The sequence below is a fragment of the Maniola jurtina genome, chromosome 23 (genome assembly GCF_905333055.1).
Source record: "Maniola jurtina chromosome 23, ilManJurt1.1, whole genome shotgun sequence".
In the NCBI taxonomy this organism is placed as follows: Eukaryota; Metazoa; Arthropoda; class Insecta; order Lepidoptera; family Nymphalidae; genus Maniola; species Maniola jurtina.
The window spans coordinates 3,727,978-3,748,583 of record NC_060051.1 but is presented as its reverse complement, the minus strand read 5'-3'; the positions used below and the strand labels follow the sequence as shown (position 1 = coordinate 3,748,583).

The 20,606-nt window shown below is 33.7% G+C and overlaps 2 protein-coding genes across 8 annotated transcripts in view; both read right to left on the bottom strand.

Moving 5' to 3' along the window:
- Positions 1-1,668: 1,668 nt before the first annotated feature.
- Positions 1,669-13,578, bottom strand: LOC123877230. Of its 4 annotated transcripts, XM_045923780.1 has the most exons (7): positions 13,568-13,578; positions 10,660-10,795; positions 7,779-9,278; positions 6,637-6,911; positions 4,833-5,173; positions 4,147-4,301; positions 1,670-3,499 (listed from the first exon to the last, which is right to left on the bottom strand). In XM_045923780.1, the coding sequence occupies exons 3-7, from the start codon at positions 9,208-9,210 to the stop codon at positions 2,493-2,495; spliced, it is 3,210 nt and encodes a 1,069-aa protein (XP_045779736.1). In that variant the 5' UTR covers positions 9,211-9,278; positions 10,660-10,795; positions 13,568-13,578; the 3' UTR covers positions 1,670-2,492. The 4 variants fall into 4 exon arrangements, with proteins under 4 accessions (XP_045779737.1, XP_045779738.1, XP_045779736.1 ...); XM_045923781.1 differs by lacking the exon at positions 13,568-13,578 and having other exon boundaries at positions 1,669-3,496; positions 10,660-11,095; XM_045923782.1 differs by lacking the exon at positions 13,568-13,578 and having other exon boundaries at positions 1,669-3,501; positions 4,152-4,301; positions 10,660-11,095.
- A 3,819-nt stretch (positions 13,579-17,397) lies between these two features.
- Positions 17,398-20,606, bottom strand: part of LOC123877232 (endothelin-converting enzyme homolog) — a 33,888-nt gene continuing 30,679 nt past the window's right edge. For 3 of the 4 annotated variants that reach the window (XM_045923787.1, XM_045923786.1, XM_045923788.1), the window contains 5 exons: positions 20,409-20,570; positions 19,927-20,116; positions 19,510-19,640; positions 19,156-19,295; positions 17,398-19,001 (listed from right to left, as the gene is read on the bottom strand). In XM_045923787.1, coding sequence (XP_045779743.1) covers positions 18,825-19,001; positions 19,156-19,295; positions 19,510-19,640; positions 19,927-20,116; positions 20,409-20,570 — 800 coding nt within the window. In that variant the 3' untranslated portion in view covers positions 17,398-18,824. The remainder of the gene's footprint in view (positions 19,002-19,155; positions 19,296-19,509; positions 19,641-19,926; positions 20,117-20,408; positions 20,571-20,606) is intronic. The other variant, XR_006798534.1, reaches the window with a different exon arrangement.

Genomic DNA, 20,606 nt, shown 5'->3' with positions numbered 1-20,606 from the left:
CCATATGGACTCGCCGTAAAAGACTGAAACTGCTAAAACTTAATGTATGGTACAAGTTATAAGGAGTGATACACTGATACAGCAATTAGTGTTTTTTTTTTTTTTCAATGGATGTCAATCCCTTGACTGCAATCCGAATTTTAAAATGGTAAGCAACTATGTAGTCTATGATGTAAAAGGCGATGGATAGTAGAATATCCAAGTTTCTGCTTATAACTATCCGCTTCAGTGGATAGGCATCCTAATACAAGGTAAAGACAGTATAAGCAATAAGGTTAAGGTACCTATCGCTCGCGACAGGTCGAGACGGCAATCGCGGTGGGGACGCCCCACACACAGGCACAGCTCTCATGATAGAGCGGGTAACGTTTGGGTGAGCGGCGCGTCACCCCGTCTCATACCTTGATTGCCATCTCAACCTGTCGTGTTATGCGTATTGAACCTCGAAATTATCCAGGAGCTGACTCGAAAAATTGCAAGCCAAGTAGTCAATGACAAAGGCCGTACGACGTATAGGCAAAGAGCCCAAGGTCTCGACCTAGCCTCTAGCTAATCGCATTACATGGCACCCACCACCGCCTAATGTCACAGTTTAGCATACGTACAGTTGGGACACAGCGAACTTGCGTAGAGTAACTAAGTACCGACCCAGCAGTCGCGTGAGCTATAATTTCATCCTAATCATCATAATTCATACTAATATTATAAATGCGAAAGTGTGTCGCCCTTGTCCCCCCCCCCCCCCCCCACTGATAAACATGCAGAAAAAGCCAGCCACCAAGCAAACCACACGCACCACCACCACTCAGCACCACACAAATCCCAACACCACTCTTTATCAGTGGGAGGTTGCTGGTCGGTCGCATGCTGCATGTTGCACCATACAGATTTCTTTGGTTTGGCGGATTATAGCAAATTAAGCTTTTCTTTCCTTGAACTGTATAGTGGCTATACTGTGTTACTAGTGGCGACTTAATACAAGTTTTAATTATTTATTAAGGTTTACTACTAATTGAATCGAATTTTCCAAATGATTGCGCTCGGTCACCTATACTGAATGTTATGTGGCACGTATCTTTACAAAAAACTAAAAAACTACGCAATTTCTATGCGGATGTTTTTCTAAACAGCGTTGTAGAAAAGGTCCAATCATTATCATCATCATCATCAAGATCAACACATCGCCGGCTCACTACTGAGGACGGATCTCCTCAGATAATGAGAAGACCCAGTAATATTAAAGTTAAATAATATCCATACTTAATATTATAAATGCGAAAGTGTGTCTGTCTGTCTGCTACCTTTTCTCGGCCCAACAATTTAACCGATTCTGACGAAATTTGGTACAGGGTTAGCTTATATCCCGGGGACGGATATAAGCTACTTTTTATCCCGAAAATCAGAGTTCCCACGGGATTCTTGAAAACCCATCCGCTTAACCGATTTGTATGAAATTTGGTACCGAGGTAGCTTGCGTCTCTGTAATTGACATACTTAGGCATTTTATCCCGGAAAATCAAACAGTTCCCACGGGATCTTTAAAAACTTAAATCCACGAGGACAGTCGCGGGCATCCTCTAGTCAGTAATAATTCAAAGGCGTAAAAATAGAAAGACGGAAATACTGTATATAAGTACTTATTATTTTCTTAACTAGTTACATATTACATAAATTCAAAAAAATATCCATAATTTAGTAATAATTATAATATTTACAGTTTATTTAAATTATTATTATTGTATTTATTTGACAATTATATTTGCATTTTATTTGTAATCCTAGGAATACGAATATAACTACAGATTAAAAACACACATACACGTATAGACTGCTAAAATCATAACCCTTCCTTTTGGCTTTGCGTAGTCGGGTAAGAAAATAATAGTACCTTCCCGGTACAGAAGGATGTCTAAAGTTTTAATAAATAGCGATTCTTGTTACGACGCAATAAAGTGCAATTTAGCTCGCACAACGCTGCGGCTTATTTAATAAACGCCTCTCTTTCTATCCCGTAAACTCTTACCTATCTATCTCTTTCATAAGAGAAAAGTCACTTTAGTGCCGCTGTGGGTACATTTCTCGGGCTTGATATAACTTTGTATTCATAATTTTTTCATGATTGCAATAAATATATATTTAAGGATGTAAGTTTTCTATAAAATGTAACCCCACTAAGACTTTTAAGGGATTCAATGAGAGCGAAGCCAGAGCGGGCTAGCTTGTATTTTGTTTTAAATATAACAAACGAGCTGGCGGAACACCTGATGTTAAGTGATTACCGCCATCCATGAACATTTGCAGCACTGGAGGAACCGCCAATGCCTTGCTGGCCTTTCAGGAATTTGTTGAACCTAGAATAACTCCATGTCGAAATCTAGTGGGAACACCGCTTAAGGGAGATGGTTCACCATGATCAACCTATAACCGCACGCCGGCCCACTACTGAACACCGGCCTCCTCTCCAGAAGGGTTATTGGTTCATTATATATTTCCTAATTATTTGTGCTCCTTTTCCCAGTACCATAGATACGTTGACACAGATTATAAAACTTCCAATCGTCCAATGCCTCTGGACTTTCCTTGACCATTGCTCTATATTGGGACCTTATTTCCAACATTTTCTTGGAACAAACCAAGGGACTTTTTTTCAAAATATCTGAAGCCTCCATCCATAAATAACTTCTTACGAATTTGGGATTTTTAAATTTATCCAAATGCGCTAAATACCAAGTTAGCAACCGCTCGATTTCAATATCAGACCAAGTTTCTTCAATATCATCAGTTTCTAAAGTTGGTAAATCGTTACTTATAGCCTCTTTCAAAGCATTTTCTTTTATTAATATTTCTTGAAGGATATCGTTAAAAGGCGTGAACGATTCGTTATTAAAAGTTATCTTCAAATAGTTGATTTTGTTAAAAATTTTGATGACAGGCTCCGAAATGTATTTGGCAAGTTCGGTCCATAGATATTTCTTTTCGAATTTCGGGCTCACAAAATCTTCTAAATTCTGTAAGTAATATTGCAAAGCATTATAGACTTTGAGATCATCCATTTGTACGTCACTGAACACTTTTATTGAATCCAAATCTTGATTTTTTGACACTTTTTTAAATTTTGGCTTCACAGCCGAAATTTTTTCTAACAAATTGTGGTACGGTGTAATATTGGTGTCATTCAGAAGTTTTTTCAGTTTTATGAACATTTTTTGGCAGGATACAGGTGTTTTTTCGACCATTTTCGATGCTATTTCCGTCCACATGTCCCTTGAATTTATCTCTTGACCTTTATGAGTTTTTAGATATTTAAAGTATAGTTTGAGAAGTCGTGTTTTGCTCCGTAGGTTCCATTTTGTAATGATTTGTTTGTTTACGGTCTTAACATCGACATTGTTCACGTCCGCGTCGTTTGGAATGTGTTCTTGCTCGTGCAGTATGATTTGTGCGTTGTTTATGTCATCTTCACCTTCCGGCATGACGATGATACATTGAAAATCGTCGTCTGAAAAGATTGCATGAGTTTAGTATTATATTTGACGCCCCCGACTTCGTTCGCGTGGATTTAGGTTTTTCGGAATCCCGGGGGAACTCTTTGGTTTTCCGGGACAAAAAGCAGCCTATGTGCTAATCTATCTCCTTTCCAAATTTCAGCCAAATCCGTCCAGTGGTTTTTACGTGAAGGGGTAACAAACACACACACACACACATACACACAAACTTTCGCCTTTATAATATAAGTGTAGTGTGATTAGTGTGATACATATTTTACAACCTCCCTCGCGCAGTGGGAAGCGCTAAGGTTTTATTAGTGGGAGGTCCCGGGTTCGATTCCCGGCAGGGTTTGAAATCTTATAATTTCTAAATCACTGGTCTGGTCTGGTGGGAGGCTTCGGCCGTGGCTAGTTACCACCCTACCAGCAAAGCCGTGCCGCCAAGCGATTTAGCGTTCCGGTATGATGCCGTGTAACCAAAGGGGTATGGGTCTAATAAAACTGCCATACCCCTTCCAAATTAGCCCGCTTCCATCTTACACTGCATCATCACTTACCACCAGGTGAGATTGCAGTCAAGGGCACACTTGTATCTGATTTAAAAAAAAAAAGTATCAGGAGTCAGGTTTTGACAGAGAAAATTACGTTTAAAACCTACCTTCTTGAACCACAGTGTCTTCATCATACTCGTATCCGTTCTCATCAACGTCCATTTCCTCCAAAACCTCGACGTCCTGAAAATCTTGAGCGCCTGTCTTGTAAATGTCATCCATCATGTTGAAATACTTCCAGGATACTTTCACGTCTGGATTCCTGGAAAAGAGTTGACCATAATATAACATGTAGATAGATATATGGATAGATAGAAAACATTATTGCACACAAAACATGAAATAACTAACACAAAACAAAGAAACCAAAAATTAAATAGAAGTACATAGTTCAAAACTTTAATTATATTCTTTAAAAAAAAACCTCCTTTCACTCTTAAAAATACCTCCACAGATGAATGGTTCATATTGGTTTCATAATTATATTACAAGTGCGCAAAGTTGTAAATTAAAGTTGGCCGCAATTTTTAATAATAAAAGCCAGGCTTATACATAGTGCTGAGAGTTTGATTTCGCATGCACACGTCAAACACTTCAATACATTTGTAAGTAAAGAAAATGATCTTCCTCTTCACCAGCCATTTTTTAAGACAAAAATTATGTGCAATAATAAAATTATCAATTTTTTGGCATACAATAAAAGTCACTTTACAGTTTTGTCAGTGATGAAATAAGAGCCACTTTACAGTCAAACATACTGACATATTATATAAAATTACATGTATAATATTACCTTGCCTTCATAGTTTTCAACTTTCGATAAGACTTTCTCAACTCAAGGAATTTTTCACAACAACTCGAAGCTGATCTGCCTAATTCGTGCGCCAAATTGCTCCACTTATTTTTATCTTCAACCTCATCAATAAAAGTACAGTAATTTCGCGCAAAGTAGTTAATAACTTGTTTGATTTCTTTCGCAGACCAATCTTCTTCGTCGTCAGTATCGGTTTTACCGTTCTTGAGTTTTGTTTTGATGGCTCGGTAGCCAAACACTTTTTTGCATAGAGTATAGTAGGGCCATAAAATTGGCTTTTCCGGCTTGTTTATTTCACGTTGAACGTAACTTGTGTAAACCTGTTTAGAAAAAAATAAAATTAGTGAAAGGGTCTAAGGAACTTCTTCATCTAAATATATAAAAGGAAGCAGTTTGGCAAGAAGATAGCTTAATAGCTATCTTCTTGCCAAACAATACATAGACAATAGACATAGACAATAGACATCCATTAAGGGATTTTGAAAATTCTTAGGGGTTTGAAATTAGTGTGGCCCATGCGGGCGAAGTCTCGGGCAATAGCTAGTAATATAATATAAGGAGCCGGATATTAAAACCTATTTTTAACCCCCGACCCAAAAAGAGGGGTGTTATAAGTTTGACCTGTGTATCTGTGTATCTGTGTGTCTGTGTATCTGTGTATCTGTCTGTGGCATCGTAGCGCCTAAACGAATGAACCGATTTTAATTTAGTTTTTTTTGTTTGAAAGGTGGCTTGATCGAGAGTGTTCTTAGCTATAATCCAAAAAAATTGGTGCAGCCGTTTAAGAGTTATCAGCTCTTTTCTAGTTTTCTTGTAGAAAAGAAGGTTACATAACCGTTAGGTTCATAATATTATGTCAATTGACAAATGTCAAGCTGTCAAGATGGACGTTGCCTTGATACATAATTATTTATTTGAAAATGATGTTTTGGAAAACTCTGATACTTTGGATCGTAGGCGCGGAATAGTCCAAGAAAATCGGTTCAGCTGTTTGAAAGTTATCAGGTCTTTTCGGTCTTTTCTAGTTACTGTAACTTCACTTGTCGGGGGTGTTATAAATTTTTAATTTACACTTGTCTTAACATTGACTGCTTAGCTAAAGGACTGATTTTTGTCATAATATAACTACCCATATTATAAATGCGACAAAGTGTTTGCTTGTTGGTTTGTCCTTCATTCACGTCGCAACGAAACAACGGATCGACGTATTTTTTACATTGGGTATAGTTAAAGACCTGGAGAGTGGCATAGATTACTTTTCATCCCGGAAATTCAAAGAATTCCCACAAGATTGTTTAATCGATTTATATGAAATTTGGTACAGAAGTAGTTTACGTCCCGAAAATTAACTTAAGGCAATTTTTTATCTCAAAGTCAGCATTCCCAGGGGATTTGGAAAGCCTAAATCTACGCGAACGAAGTCGCGGGCATCATCTAGTACTAAAATATCCATACTAATATTATAAATGAGAAAGTGTGTCTGTCTGTCTGCTACCTTTTCACGGCCCAACAGTTTAACCGATTCTGACGAAATTTGATAGTGTTAGCTTATATCCCGGGGACGGACATAGGCTACTTTTCATCCCGGAAAATCAAAAAGTTCCCACGGGATTCCTAAAAACCCATCCGCTTAACCGATTTGTATGAAATTTGGTACCGAGGCAGCTTGCGTCCCTGTTATTAACATAGGCATTTTTTCCCGGAAAATCAAACAGTTCCCACTGGATCTTTAAAACCTAGTATAAAATAGTGTCCTCTAGTATAAAATAAAAGTAAGTATTACCTGTTTGAAATTTCGGAATCTATGTGCGCATTCCGTGGCCGAAATCCCTATTTGCTTTGCTAAATTCTCCCATAGAGCCAATTTCTTATGAAGCGACGAGGCAAACTTGTCTTTATTTTTTAGATAGTACTCGAGAATTTTAAAGGCTTTTTCGTCGCCAATACGTTTCTTGGTGCGTTTGGTGAAGCCTCTCTCGTCGTAGGACTCCTCGTCGTCACATATTTCACACACGTCGTCTAATTTTTCGTCGTTGTTTTTGATTATTATTCTTTTAGCTGGAATTAATTGGAATTTCTTTGTGATAGAACAAGAAATATTAAATTTTACATAAATTTAATCAGTCCAAATTCAATACCTCTGTTCTTTTTAAAAAATAATAATTCTAATTTCGACTATTCTCACAAATTAGTCGATACTGGAATTAATTTCTTAAACTGGACCCTTTCAAGTAAAGATTTTTATATGAACCTGTGAGGATGACACTGCCATTGTCGCATATAAAATAACATAAGCCTACGTTGTCGTATTAGTTTACAAATTGCGAAAAACCAAATTAAATTTGAATTTCGCGGGCAGGCCCGTCGCTTCCACCTTAAAGGTAAAATATTTGTCCAAAGTTGAACAGTAATGGTGCTAGGCTAACTTCTAGGCTTACAAATAATACTAAACCGATTTTGACTGGACTTCCTCAACCAACTAGAAAGAAGAAAGAAGAAACCAGTCAAGTGCGAGTCGCATACGAAGGGTTCCATACTATCGTACAAGATATACCTAACACTTTAATGTAGAAGCAAGTAAATGACGGACTCCGCCATCTATAAATGATTTAATGAACTAATTTTTTTGTGAACATATTTTCTTTTTTTCTGTGCTATAAGCACAAATTCACGGTTTCCGGATTTCTCCCTTCACTTATGCTATAAGACCTACCCATCTACTTTCATGATTCTAGGTCAGCAGGAAGTACCCTATAAGTTTTCGTGACAGACAACAGACAGATGGACAGAAAACAAAGTCCTTCTCTATAAAGGTCCTTATTTCCTTTTGAGGAACAAAACCCTAAAAAACTAAACCAAAGCAGATAAACTTGCTGGCTCATTTGCCAGTATTCAGATAATGGCAAACTGAGTTTTAAATCTCACCTGCTAATTTCAAGGGCTTATTAAGCAAAGCTTTGTCAACAGTTTTCTTATACCCATGAAGTAAATTTGTATCCATTCCATAGTCAAATATTCTGTCAAACAAGTCTATGTATCTCCAAGTAATTTGCATATCTGGATTTTCCTTCTTATCATCTAAAGCTGATTTATAAATGGCTGTCAACTCATCCCACTGCATTTTGCAAGAGTAAATACTTCTTTGGAATTTTTTAGCAAGAACAGACCAACATACGTAATAACATACAGGATCTTTGACCATACTACTGTTATTATATATGTATTGTACTAACTCGTCAATTTGTTCAACCTTCCATAATTCGGATGTCTCAACTCCTTTCTCTATCTCAATTTCAGCTTCCTTAGCTATAATGTTATCGAAAAGTATATCCAAAGGTGCTCTTTCATACAAATCATAACCGTCTGCTAAAAGTTTATCAAAATGGGAATTCTTAAGTTCCTCATACTTCTGCTTGCACATTTCAGGTCCTTTATCAATTAACCTACCAACTTCCTGCCATAGAAACTTTTTCGGTATCGTTGGATCTTGGAATTCGTTGAAGCAGTCAAAATAATATTTCACCAAGAACGTTTTTTCCATATCATTCCAAAGTTTATCAGAGCTTTCTATCATAACTGTAACATCGACTTTTTTATCATCTTGCGTGCCAAACTTTTGCTGAAAATCTAAGTCGTCATCGTATATTTGATCAAAATATCCCATATAAGGCCAGCTTATAGCTTCAGCACCACTTTCGTTACGTTTATACACCATCCGAATATAATGCTGTTTGAAATTCATGAAACGTTTATGCCAGTAATCTGCATCCTCTTCTCCTATTTCCATCGCTATTGCTTCCCACATTGCTTTCGAAATATTATGTGATCTTTGATTGTTTATATTTTTCTTATGTTTCAAATACAAATTGAGCATCAATTCAACCTTTGTGTCTTTATTTTGCTCAGTATTAACTTTCTTTACAAAGAATACTCCGTTTTGGTTAACAATGTTTTGTACTGGCATGTTAACAACCACTGTGTCCTGTCTAGCTTGTCTTAGATGTGTTTTGATACTGGGATCATCGTGAAAGGCCTGATGGCATAGATCAAAGAACGGCCAAGTTATATTTACCCCATTCTGTTTATCAATACATAGTTGTGTGTACTTTTTCTTCAAAGTATTGAACTTAGCTTCACATGAAATAGGTTTTTTATCTGTCAACATAGTTTTACAAGCAACAACCCACAAGTGAATTTTCTTAGTGGTTCCACTTAGAAATGTTTCTTTATTATCTATGAAGAAGGTTATGAGTCTCCTTATGTCCTCGTCCAGCCATTTTTCTCTGGCAATTTGTTCAGTTGCTTGGGCTATTTCGAACTCGTCTGGTGAATCCTCATCAACAAAATCTTCCACCATGTAAGAGTCTGGCAATATCTGGACATTCTGGTAACTGGATTCCAAAGTACCTTGGTTTCCATTGTTTTCTGTAACACAGATAATATTATAAGGACTTAAGAGGTTACAATCACCTATTATGTATGTATGGTATATTATTATAAATTGAATACTTGAAAAGAGCAACCGCCGAGTTTCTTGCTGGTTCTTCTCGGTAGGAACGGCATTTCGAACCCGTGGTAGATTATTTTGACGATTCAAAAGCACTTATAAAAGTTTAATTGAATAAAAATATTTTGAATTTGAATTTGAATTTATTTTTACCTTGCACCAGATTAAACCCACAACTCCATCCACTTGGATATTGGTTTTCTGAAAATCTCATGGGAACTCTTAGATTTTCTGAGCTAAAAAGTAGCCTATGTAGTTTAGGGTATATGCTATATTCCATGTGAATTTAATCGGTTTAGTCATTGTGGCAAAAGGAGTAACATCCAAACAATCAAACTTTCATGTTTATAATATTATAAGGATTAGAAAGCATTATAAAAAAAAAGACTTAAAATGTGTAGAAAATTATATTTAGCTCTCTAGTTATCTCTGTAGCAAAATATTATTTACTGACTGGATTTACAAAACTTGCCAAAACTACTAAACTACTAAACACTATTATAATCACAATAGTGTGTTTATTTGTTTATTTGTCCTTCAGACACATCACAATGAAGAAACAAATTACATGATTTTTTGCAAGGGAATAGTTGAAGACATGGAGAGTGACATAGATTACTTTTATCTTGGAAAGTCAAAAGTTCCCACGAGATTTTTCAAAACCTAAATCCATGCAAACGAAGTCGTGGGCAACAGCTATTTATGTAATATAGCATCTCATAAAGCTAATGTTTTACACTGTCTCAAGCCATTGCAAACCCACAGCTAAGTACAGAGCTCCTCTCAGAATGAGTATGGTGTAAGCCACAGTCCACCATGCTTGCTAAGTTTGGTTTGGCAGAATTCACACACTTTTGAGAACATTATGGAGAGATTTCAAAGATACAAGTTTCCTCACAATGTTTTCCTTCACTTTTATGGCAAGTGGTTCCTATTTGATTGCATAAAACACACAAATCCCAATTATTAGTTATGCATGTCCAGGATCAAACCCCAGCCACTGAAATAGTAGGCTGAAGCCTTAACTATCATCAATACTAGTCTAACAATCCAAAATCTAGATTCATCTGATTTAATAACTTTAACCAATGTCACTAACATCTTTTGGCACAAAGTTTAAACACTATCTGTGAGAGGACATTTATGAATAAGATACCTTGATGCCGACAAAACAAAGAGGTTTTTAGTAGGCACAATTTTTAAAACCCTAAATGCACTAAGATTAGGTCATGGAGAAATGGTATTATTTTATATAGTTAGTAGCCTTGTAATCACTTACTTATATGAATAGTTCCTTACCGTCAACATAGTATAAAAGGATGTCTCCATTAGGTTGTACTTCTGTCTTAACCACTATATAATATATTATTGTGTTCCATGTTTTTTTTTTCTACAAAATTTTGTTTGCAAATAATAATTACGTTACCAAGTTATTCTTTACATATTTTAATGACTTCCAAACACTTTTTTGTGTGCTCATGGCTTTACAGAATAATTAAAGAAACTTTTATGTTAAAAAACTGAATGAAAACCTTGTAGTTGTATACTTAGCTACGATAAAAACAAACTTATATGTTGTTACTTGTTTTTGTTGTGAATTGTGATTTAAATTATTTTTGACATTCCCGCACGATCGGAAATATCGAAGTTCGAAAATCTCAAATCTTACAAAAAGCGCAGCAATGCTTTGGATTTGCTGTTTTCCGCCATTTTATTTTCACGACCATAGAATCACCACAGAACCACTAACCACTTGAACGCTTGTTGAAAAAATATCGATGTATCAATATTTTGTTTTCGATACATCGATATTTTTGGCGATATATTTCGATATCATTATAACCATAGACTTACGATTTTTTCGCTACGCTCATATTAAAACGAAACCAATATTAAAAAAAATAGGCCACATGCACAAAGGGATCCGTACTACCACGTACTACAGAAGAAGTTAAGCAAGAAGTTAAGCATGTATTTTGACACATATCTATGATTTTGATGAGTCTGCCCGCGAAATTCAAATTTAGTTTGGTTTTTCGCAATTTTTATGGCACTTTAATTGCGCCAATGGCAGTATCATCCTCACAGGTTTCTATAAAAATCTTGGCTTAAAAGGGTCCAGTTTAAGAAATTAGCTCTAGTATCGACTAATTCTCACAAATAAGTCGATACTAGAGCTAATTTCTTGCCTAAGTTTAAAATCCTCCAATAATAGCGAATAATTTAAATTATTATTATGCAAAGTTTATGTGCTTTTTATAATAAAAATACCTAGCCACTTAAAGAGCCTAAGGATTTCCAAACTTGCCTAATATTGCTACAAGATACCTACACACTACCCGCTTGGGTGTGTCCAGCCAAGTTCTATCAAAGCAAATTCTAAAGAACGGTGCACTGGTAGTTTGTGTATTAGACAAACCATTTCAAGCTACTTTCGACTACCTACTGTCTAGAATAGAGTCATTGAGTTGAGTACGAATATATTTTTTAACCGACTTCCAAAAAAGGAGGAGGTTCTCAATTCGTCGGAATCTTTTTTTATTTTTTATTCTTTTATATCTTAAACCAGAGTTATTGAATATTTTTGTGACGGAGTCTATCTGCAAACTAAAGTAGCTAGGAATATGAAATTACGATTATGTATCATAAACTGCATTTAAACAATAGTTCATGAAGTGGTTTGTAAGCCAAAACAAACAAACATTTTTGATTTTTTTTTTCACGATTTGTTGCGGAAATGAAAAAAACCGACCCCAAATATGTTGTTCATAATAAATATTGTAGCGTTTGGGTAGCATCAATCAGACAGTTTGAAGTTCCCAATGTATTAGGTACTTTATTCTTAGGTCTGAAGGCAGACGTGGTGGTGGACGTGCGCCTGCGCTCAAGCTGACCCAAGCTGTAGGAATGAGCCAGTTAAACACCGATACCAGTACCACTGGGTAAAGTAATAAATACATTAGAAAACCGATACCTATAACTGTTTACTCCATGGTGATCGATCTAACCATCACTACAATAATTATTATTATGTACGGTACCCTAAAAGAGCGAGGCCCGACTCACACTTGGCCATTTTTATTTATTCTGCGTGTAATATTGTGGAAGAAGGTAGGTACCAAAGTAAAAATAAACTCAGTCATTATTGTAAAACACAGATTTAATAAACGCAAATAAATTTATTTCGCACAATCAGTCAAAAATAAACTGTATAATAATTAGGTATATATCACATTCTACACATTTTGTTCTAAATATTATTAAAAATAGACGAAATAATAATATAATAAGAAACTATTATTAGTCCTTAGCAATCCAAAAACTAAACTATTGTTATGGTACAATACCTACTCAACAAGGCAAGTGTAGATCCCCACACAAAATAATTTAAAAATATACAACTTACTAAAGCTAATATGGTTACTAAAATAATTAATTATTAAACATCCTAAATTAAATCCAAAAAGTAAAACCAGCTAAAACTCCAGCAATTTTCATAGCAATCAAAGCATAGGAATTGAATATCACTTGCTTTAACGAGTTTCATAATGTTTTCAAAGGTGTGCGAAGTCTGCCAATCCGCACTTGGCCAGCGTGGCAGACTATGGCTAAACCCTTCTCATTCTGAATAGCCGTGATCAGTAGTACGCTGGCGATAGGTTTAGTAATAAAATTATTAACTTAAGCATAATTCCCTATTTCACTTATTCTTTTCTTAAATAAATATATTTATTTCATTATTTTCAAAGTTGGATAAGTATATGGAAATTTCAATAATTTGTGTTAAAAAATGAGTCCCGCCTATAACACGCGACTGAACTGTTCAATTAAATATAAATAAATATCTTAAAATATATTTTTAAATTTTAATGCGCAAATACAAAAACTCTCCTACTCCGAAACAGAATTGCCTAGTTAATAATCTGATAAGTATATTATTATACCTAATTATAAAATTTGAATAGTGAATGATTATTATTCATTTTTAAATACTATACCTATTATATTACATTATTCTTAAAATGGATACATGATAAGTAATACTGTTTCAAATATGAAATTCTAATTTAATTCATGAATCGTTAAAATAGCTATTTTGTACAATCTTTTATATGAATAAAAAAGTTGTGTTCGTTTTATTGCCATTGTTTAACGTTAACTTTGTTTAGAATAGTTGTTGTTATGATTATCCTTTCAAATGAGCCACACTTTATACACTTTTTTCTCTCTCGTCTGGCTTTACAAAGATTAGCCAATGTCAAGTTTGTAGTTATTTGTAACAAGTTAGATAAACTATACAAGTATGGACCCCGTCTGTGCCGGCGCTCGCCGACATACGCACGGCACCCCCTTAGAGCGCTTTCCAGTCAGTTTTAACAAAAAAATTGGTTGTCTGTAAAGTCGGTTAACTGACGATAATTGAACGTGACAACAAAGGCCGATTGTGCTTCTTTGTCGCTCGTTCCACGCTCTCGCTTGCACTTCAAGCCTTACATGGAACGCCTCAGAGCGAGGTAACGCCGCATGAGTCTTGTTTTTTTGCGTTTGCGTTTTGGTGCGTGCAGCCGGCTCTATCGAATTATAAGACGTTGTCACGTCAAAAAACTTTCCAAAAAGGCAGAGCACGCCCGCCAGCTAACACTAACACAGACCAAGTCCCTTTAAACACTTTGACATTTTTCGTATAGGTAGGTTGACAGACCTTAATATAAAGAATAGCGCACATCACGCTTTGAATATTAATTACTTGTTTTATTGTACGGCTCATTATGATTAGAATAAAATATAAAAATATTATGTGCTAGGTATTCATTGTAGTATTATTAATGAATGGAAATGGTACTAGCTACTAAAATGCTGCTGATGTTTTTTAAATATATGGTATTGAAATAGCTAAAAAATTGCGTGGAAAGTATAATATTTACATTTATCCCAAAATGTAATTGGTTGTTTATCAGTTCTGTCTAGATTATTATTTTTTATCTTTGACAATTGATTGGCTTCAAAAAAAAATTAATAAATAATAATTAGAAAACTATATTTTTTCGCAATTTGTAATATGTATCTAAAAATTTAAAATATATAGATGAATATATATAAGCTATGTGTTTATATATACGCTATGCTTTGTTAGTAGTTTCTACTTATAGATAAGTTCTACTGTTCTGTTGTATAAATAAGCTTTGTAATTTTACTCTAATAAGTACCTAATTATTACGGTAAAATCGAACATAGGTATTTCGTAACTATTTTACTCAGATTTTATACATCAGGATCAGCATTCATATTAAATTGGTGATTATGATAATGTTATAATAGTTAATCTATATCTATACTTACTAATAAATAAAATTGGAGTGTCTGTCTGTAATTTCGAAATAACTACCACATATTAAGGTCATATGGTTATTTGAACGATACCATAAATGAATCACACATTTTTAAAATTTTTGTCTGTCTGTCTGTCTGTCTGTTTGAAAAGGCTAATCTTCGGAACGGCTGAACCGATTTTAACGGGATTTTCACTTACAAGTAGAGGATTGACCAGGGTGTAACATAGGCTACTTTATTAACCGACTTTCAAGAAGGGAGTTGTGTTTTTCTACCTATGTACATCGAAATCTCCGAAATTTCTGAACCGATTTGCGTCATTTCTTTTTTAATCGATAGAGGAACTTTGCGACATTGTTTCATACAAAATTTGGATTCCAACTCTTCAATCCTGATGCTGCAGGGGATCTGACCAATCAACGCGGGCGAAGCTGCGGGCATCAGCTAGTGATAACTAATTTGGCAGCCGTCGTGAATATTACGATAAACTTAAAAAAAATTCAATAAAGCACGGTAGACTTGTAAGCCCGAGGTATATCTTCCAATATACATTTAAAGCCCTATATCGCCAAATTAGTCTTCATTAAAACATATTGATGGTTGAAACTTATTGTCAACTCTTTAGAAATAGAATTGGTGCAAATGGAACTCTAAAAACATCTTTAAAGGCTTTATTGATGGCTGTACAATGCATATATACTTTGCGTGATATATGTAACTTACGTGTATTTGTATATTTATATAATTATTTACTTGCTACAAACTAAACATATCATTTATGTATATTTTCTAGTATGTATTCCAACACACAAAAACAAAGTATAATATATATTTTGGACAGTGTCTGTTTATTTTATTAACAATATAATGTCATAACATTGCAATCGAATCTCATAACAGAATATATTCATTGTCTAAAACATTTTCATGTGTTGAGAACCACTTTTCATATTACTACATTTAAGTATTTGAAGATTTCTTTACACACACATTAATTAAAAACAGTTTACAATAAAAATAAATAGCAAGACATCAACAACATAAAGTAAATCAAAATAGTAGTACTTTATACAGTAAAAATGTAATTCTTACAAATATTAAACTTAAATGCGAATATGTGTCTATTTATTACTTTTTCACGTTCGTTTAAACGATACAGATATAGCTTGCATGTGGGAGAAGGACATGAGCTATTTTTATTCTGGAAAATCAAAGAGTTCCCACGGGAATTTTAAAAACCTATGTTCATGACGAAGTTATATTTACGTCAAATAGAATATATTATGTGAAGAAAATTTACCGGATTGCGTCACATACTGAGTACCTACATGATCATTATCACTAAAACATTCACAATGAGAACCTAATAACAGATTTAGAAACAAAATAGATTTCAAATATGTATAGTTATAGAAAAAACATATTTAAGTGCGGTGCTGTCCAGTCCAATTCTAATCCTAGTATGTACCTATATGCATGACTTAGTTAACCAAAAATCTACTTTATCTAAGTTTTATGTTTAATATAATCACTTGGAAGCCAAATTATGTTTCAATTAATATTTGGTCCTATTAAAATCATTTATTGTTGATTTTGCAAATTATCATAGGTATTATATTTTTAAACTTAAAAAATTAATATACATTTATCTTATTCTTATAACCTAGATTTGATTAAAAGTAAATAAATAATAATTTTTGTACACTTCAACTACTATATCAACGAATACAGCGCTTCTATAAATGGTATATATAATGTATTATTCCGTTAATTAATAGATATAATTTGACCTGCAAAACTTTCTTAAACAATAACTTACAGAATTATGAAGAAATTCATATCAAATACCTAAACACGAATACAGACATTAATATAGGTACCTTTATAATTCACACAACACAAAAACTGGAAGCGATTAAATAAACGCTATAAGTACACCTACACAGAAAAAACACTAAAACTAATACATAACCAGATCCAGGCAGATGAAAAGTTTAGTGATAACTAACTAACTAACTATAGTTTAATAAAATACTATTTTTATATGTCACACTAACAGAATATGAACAAAATTATCGTGATGGATATACAAAGTAGACGAAATGTTATGAAACCAATAGGATTTATTATATCTAATTCACTAATTGTAGGGGGAAATGATACCCATAATTTTAAAATTAAAAGTATTCTCAAATAACAAAGAAATTCCATTTACCATCTTTAAAAAACATAGTAAAATTTAGTTGCCTTGTTACTAATTTTTTATACCTTTTTAATTTTAAGTGTTGTGTAGGTAAGTGTTCGAGCCTGAATAAACAAAATAGATTTTAACTCAATAATTAGACATATTAAACTAGGTATTCGACTTGAAGATAAACACAAGACAGTAAATTGTATTATAATTCTTAAATAAAGTATTTTTTCAAAAAGATAAATAAATCTTCATCGGACCATGATTAAAATATATAGCTTACGTAATATTAGTAGAAGACATATCATTCATAATATATGATCAATCATCTAAATTAAAAAAAAAAATAGAAATACTTACCTATGGTACCCAATTATAGATTAAAACATCGATACTATCTCCAAAAAATAAATATTTAGTATGAAATAGGAAACCATTGTTCAAATTTCAAATTCATTATATAGGTAAGTATTTTTAGATTATTGTTATTTCTGATGATAAATCTTTTTTTTTTACAAAAATTATACCTTACAGGATTTTCTAGAAGACAAGAATCTTATGTAAAATTACATTTTTTATACACCGTCCTCCCTATTGTGACTAATAAGCCATCCATTAATATAATAATTATTATAATACCATTGTTTTCCAAATTAAAATAAAATAGTGTTCTCTAAACTGGCTCTTTTTCACTATTTTGTTTATTGAAATCTTAACTTAAAATTCTTATTACGTAAAAATAAATCTTTAAGTTTTTTACCTGATTTGGACTAATTTCTCAGCTCAGTAGCTATGGATTTTGATCCAAATCAGTTCATTAAACCCTGTTAAAAGATTGACCCGGCTTTCAGGTGCAAAATTTATTTTATACATCGGTTCGGCCTGCCGTAGTGTGCGCTAACCTTTTAAACAAAACAATAAGTTAGGGCGCACGGAAGAGGTAATGTCCAAGTTTTTTTAACTGTTCTTAAAATAAAATTATAAATGGTTTTTTTCTTTTTAAATCCCCTTGGATGGACCAGAAATTATTCAAGTTCAGATTTGCATAAACAAAATTTCACACATTCAAATTGTTAACTAGTTACTTGAATCCATTGACCATTTATGAATACCTCTAACATCGTACGTCCTACCAAGATGCTCGATGAAAAACGAATATAAATAGGCTCGACGGATATCAGTAATTAACAATAAATATTTATTCCTAAACGATATACTATGTCGATTGTCGAGGATATTCATTGTTATTTTTCATAAAGTTGGGGAGACGTACAGCAAGATTGGCCGCGTATAATGCGCTTAACAAGGTCGTAGAAAATATTATTGTACTTATTCTGCTCTTACTTAAAACTTGTTTATAACTACGACTAAATCTATATACCCGTTTTAACACTGCTAAGCTCTCGAGTGGTGCTATTTTATTTGTTTTATCGAAACATATTTGAAATAAATACTTACTTAAATAAAATTAAAATAAATTTGGCACATCTATTAAATTTACTAAATAAAGATCTTCATTTGCATTACTTTTTAATTGCGTTAAAATCGTAAAATAAAACGTTTTTCGTATAAGTACTGAAATCTTAAAATTCTTATTACCAGTACATCAATTCTTACAATGTCGTTTATATTTTGTGTAACTATTTGTCAACCACAAAATGTTATAACGTTTGAAACCGATTCTGAAACCTGTTGCCAGAATATTGAGCTATGACTATTCATTATTGTTTTAATTCGTATTGACTATCGGAAAAAATCTAATCGTCTTGATTTATAAGGCTTATAAAATAATAATCAAGCTCGGACTCTAACATCTTACATATTTTAAAAAATAAACATTTTATTTCACCTATGCTCACGATATACAAAATATTTCACACCCCACTGCATCTTAACCCGCGAAGCATGATTGATACCATATATCCATGGTGGTTTTATAACTCTACCATACCTCACATTTCTGCTTCGGATTCATCTTGGATCCCACAGGGCAGTTGAATTCCTCGGAGAATTCTCGAAGGTTCGATATTGGTCCGATGACGCGGAATTTCGCGACGGTATGGTCGTCTTTTTCTATTTGCATCTTTGTTGATTCTTTCGTCATTGCGGAACACCATACCTTAATAGAAAAAGATAAAATCCATAGGTATTCATAACCATACTAAACAAAATAATTTCGAAAAGTGTGTCTGCCTGCTAGTTTTTCACGGCCCAATTTTCAAATTCAAATTATTATGTTTTTCCGATGCTTAATAATATTCTAAATTAAGTACCTGAGCAAACGATATGAAGAACAGCTGCCGATGATTGTACTTTAATCCAGGTAGAGTAAGGTTTACTTTGGCAGTTTTGCTGTAGTCTAGGTAAGCATGGAAAGATGCTTTGAGTCCACCATTGTCTGCTATATTTTCACCTAAAATGGTCAAAATATTTTTAAGATAATATTCTCATAACTTTGAAAAAATGTCCCTACAAGGGGAAAATCTGTAAAGTAGATTTTAAAATCAATTCAGGCTTATAAACTGAAGAGAATAAAAGGGCACAAAAATCCAAATTTTTCAAAAAACCTTATTAATTATATGAATATATTGTTAAGTACAACCTAACCAGTCCTATTAAATTCTTACCAAGAGTTTGTTTTCCATTCAGATGCTGTCCCTCCATCATATAATTGGAGTACTGCTTCTGTATGCACTGAGTTCGGTTTTTGAATCGCGCTATCGTTGCGTTGTTCCACCACCGGTTTAGATTGCCAAACCTAAAAATATTCAATTCAATTCTTGAATCCTTATCAATTCTTTGATGTTACTCAATTTTTAATTCTTCCACCAGTAATGATCCCAATGTGCAGACTGAATTGGCAAAATATGAACTTAAAAGGTGTATATTTTTTTATTTATAACCATTATTCACGTAGTAGTGGCTAGATATTGTTGATTTTGTTATGATGTAACTATTCAGTGTTCATCATTCACCTTCTTTCACTTTTGATTCACTTGTGATTAACCCTACCCACCCCCCTCAGTTATAAATTTTTATCTTACCTATCATACTCTCGGCCTTGGTCATCGAACGCATGAGTCAATTCGTGCCCCATAACGACTCCCATTGCTCCATAGTTCACACTTTTGGGATTGTCTCCGTCGTAAAAGGGCAATTGCAGAATACCAGCAGGGAAAACGATCTGGTTCTTTGTTGGAGTGTAGTATGCATTGACTGTTGATGGTGTCATGCCTGCAACGAATTTTAAACGTCAGATTCCATTGCAGATTGAATAATTGTGGAAGGATTTGTGAGATGAGTACCATTTCTAAGAAAACCCCCTCATTATTGTGATATTCAATAAAAGGAGGTCCTGACCCTCATTTTTTGATGATTGAAATAACTTGATTTGAATAAAATACTTTAAGTATATCATTTTGCAGTACCATCAAAACATCCAAACAAACTTCTACATGAATTTAAATGGCACAATGAAGAAAATTCAAAATTATATTTTATTTAGACCATATTAAAAATCGCTTACCCCATTTAGTTTTATTAACAGGTTGGTCCAACTTCCTTAGATCGTGTTTGAGACTGAAAACGTTGAAGGCGATATTATTGTCAAAGTATTCGTTAGGCTTCACTTCTAGTTCTTCGTACTGCTTGTCTAATTCATCTTTGTTCAGGATGTAGTCTGGAAAACCTGAAAGATAAAATGTTCATCATGATCTTGCACTGG

Bases quoted from the DNA above. Each gene is read 5' to 3' on its own strand.
- LOC123877230 (XM_045923780.1), bottom strand. From the start codon at position 9,210: ATGGTGGAAGATTTTGTTGATGAGGATTCACCAGACGAGTTCGAAATA. The intron at 6,912-7,778 runs GTGAGATTTAAA...AATTAATTCCAG, and splicing joins TAAGCCCTTGAAATTAGCAG to CTAAAAGAATAATAATCAAA. The intron at 4,302-4,832 runs GTAATATTATAC...ACTCTTTTCCAG, and splicing joins TTGAAAACTATGAAGGCAAG to GAATCCAGACGTGAAAGTAT.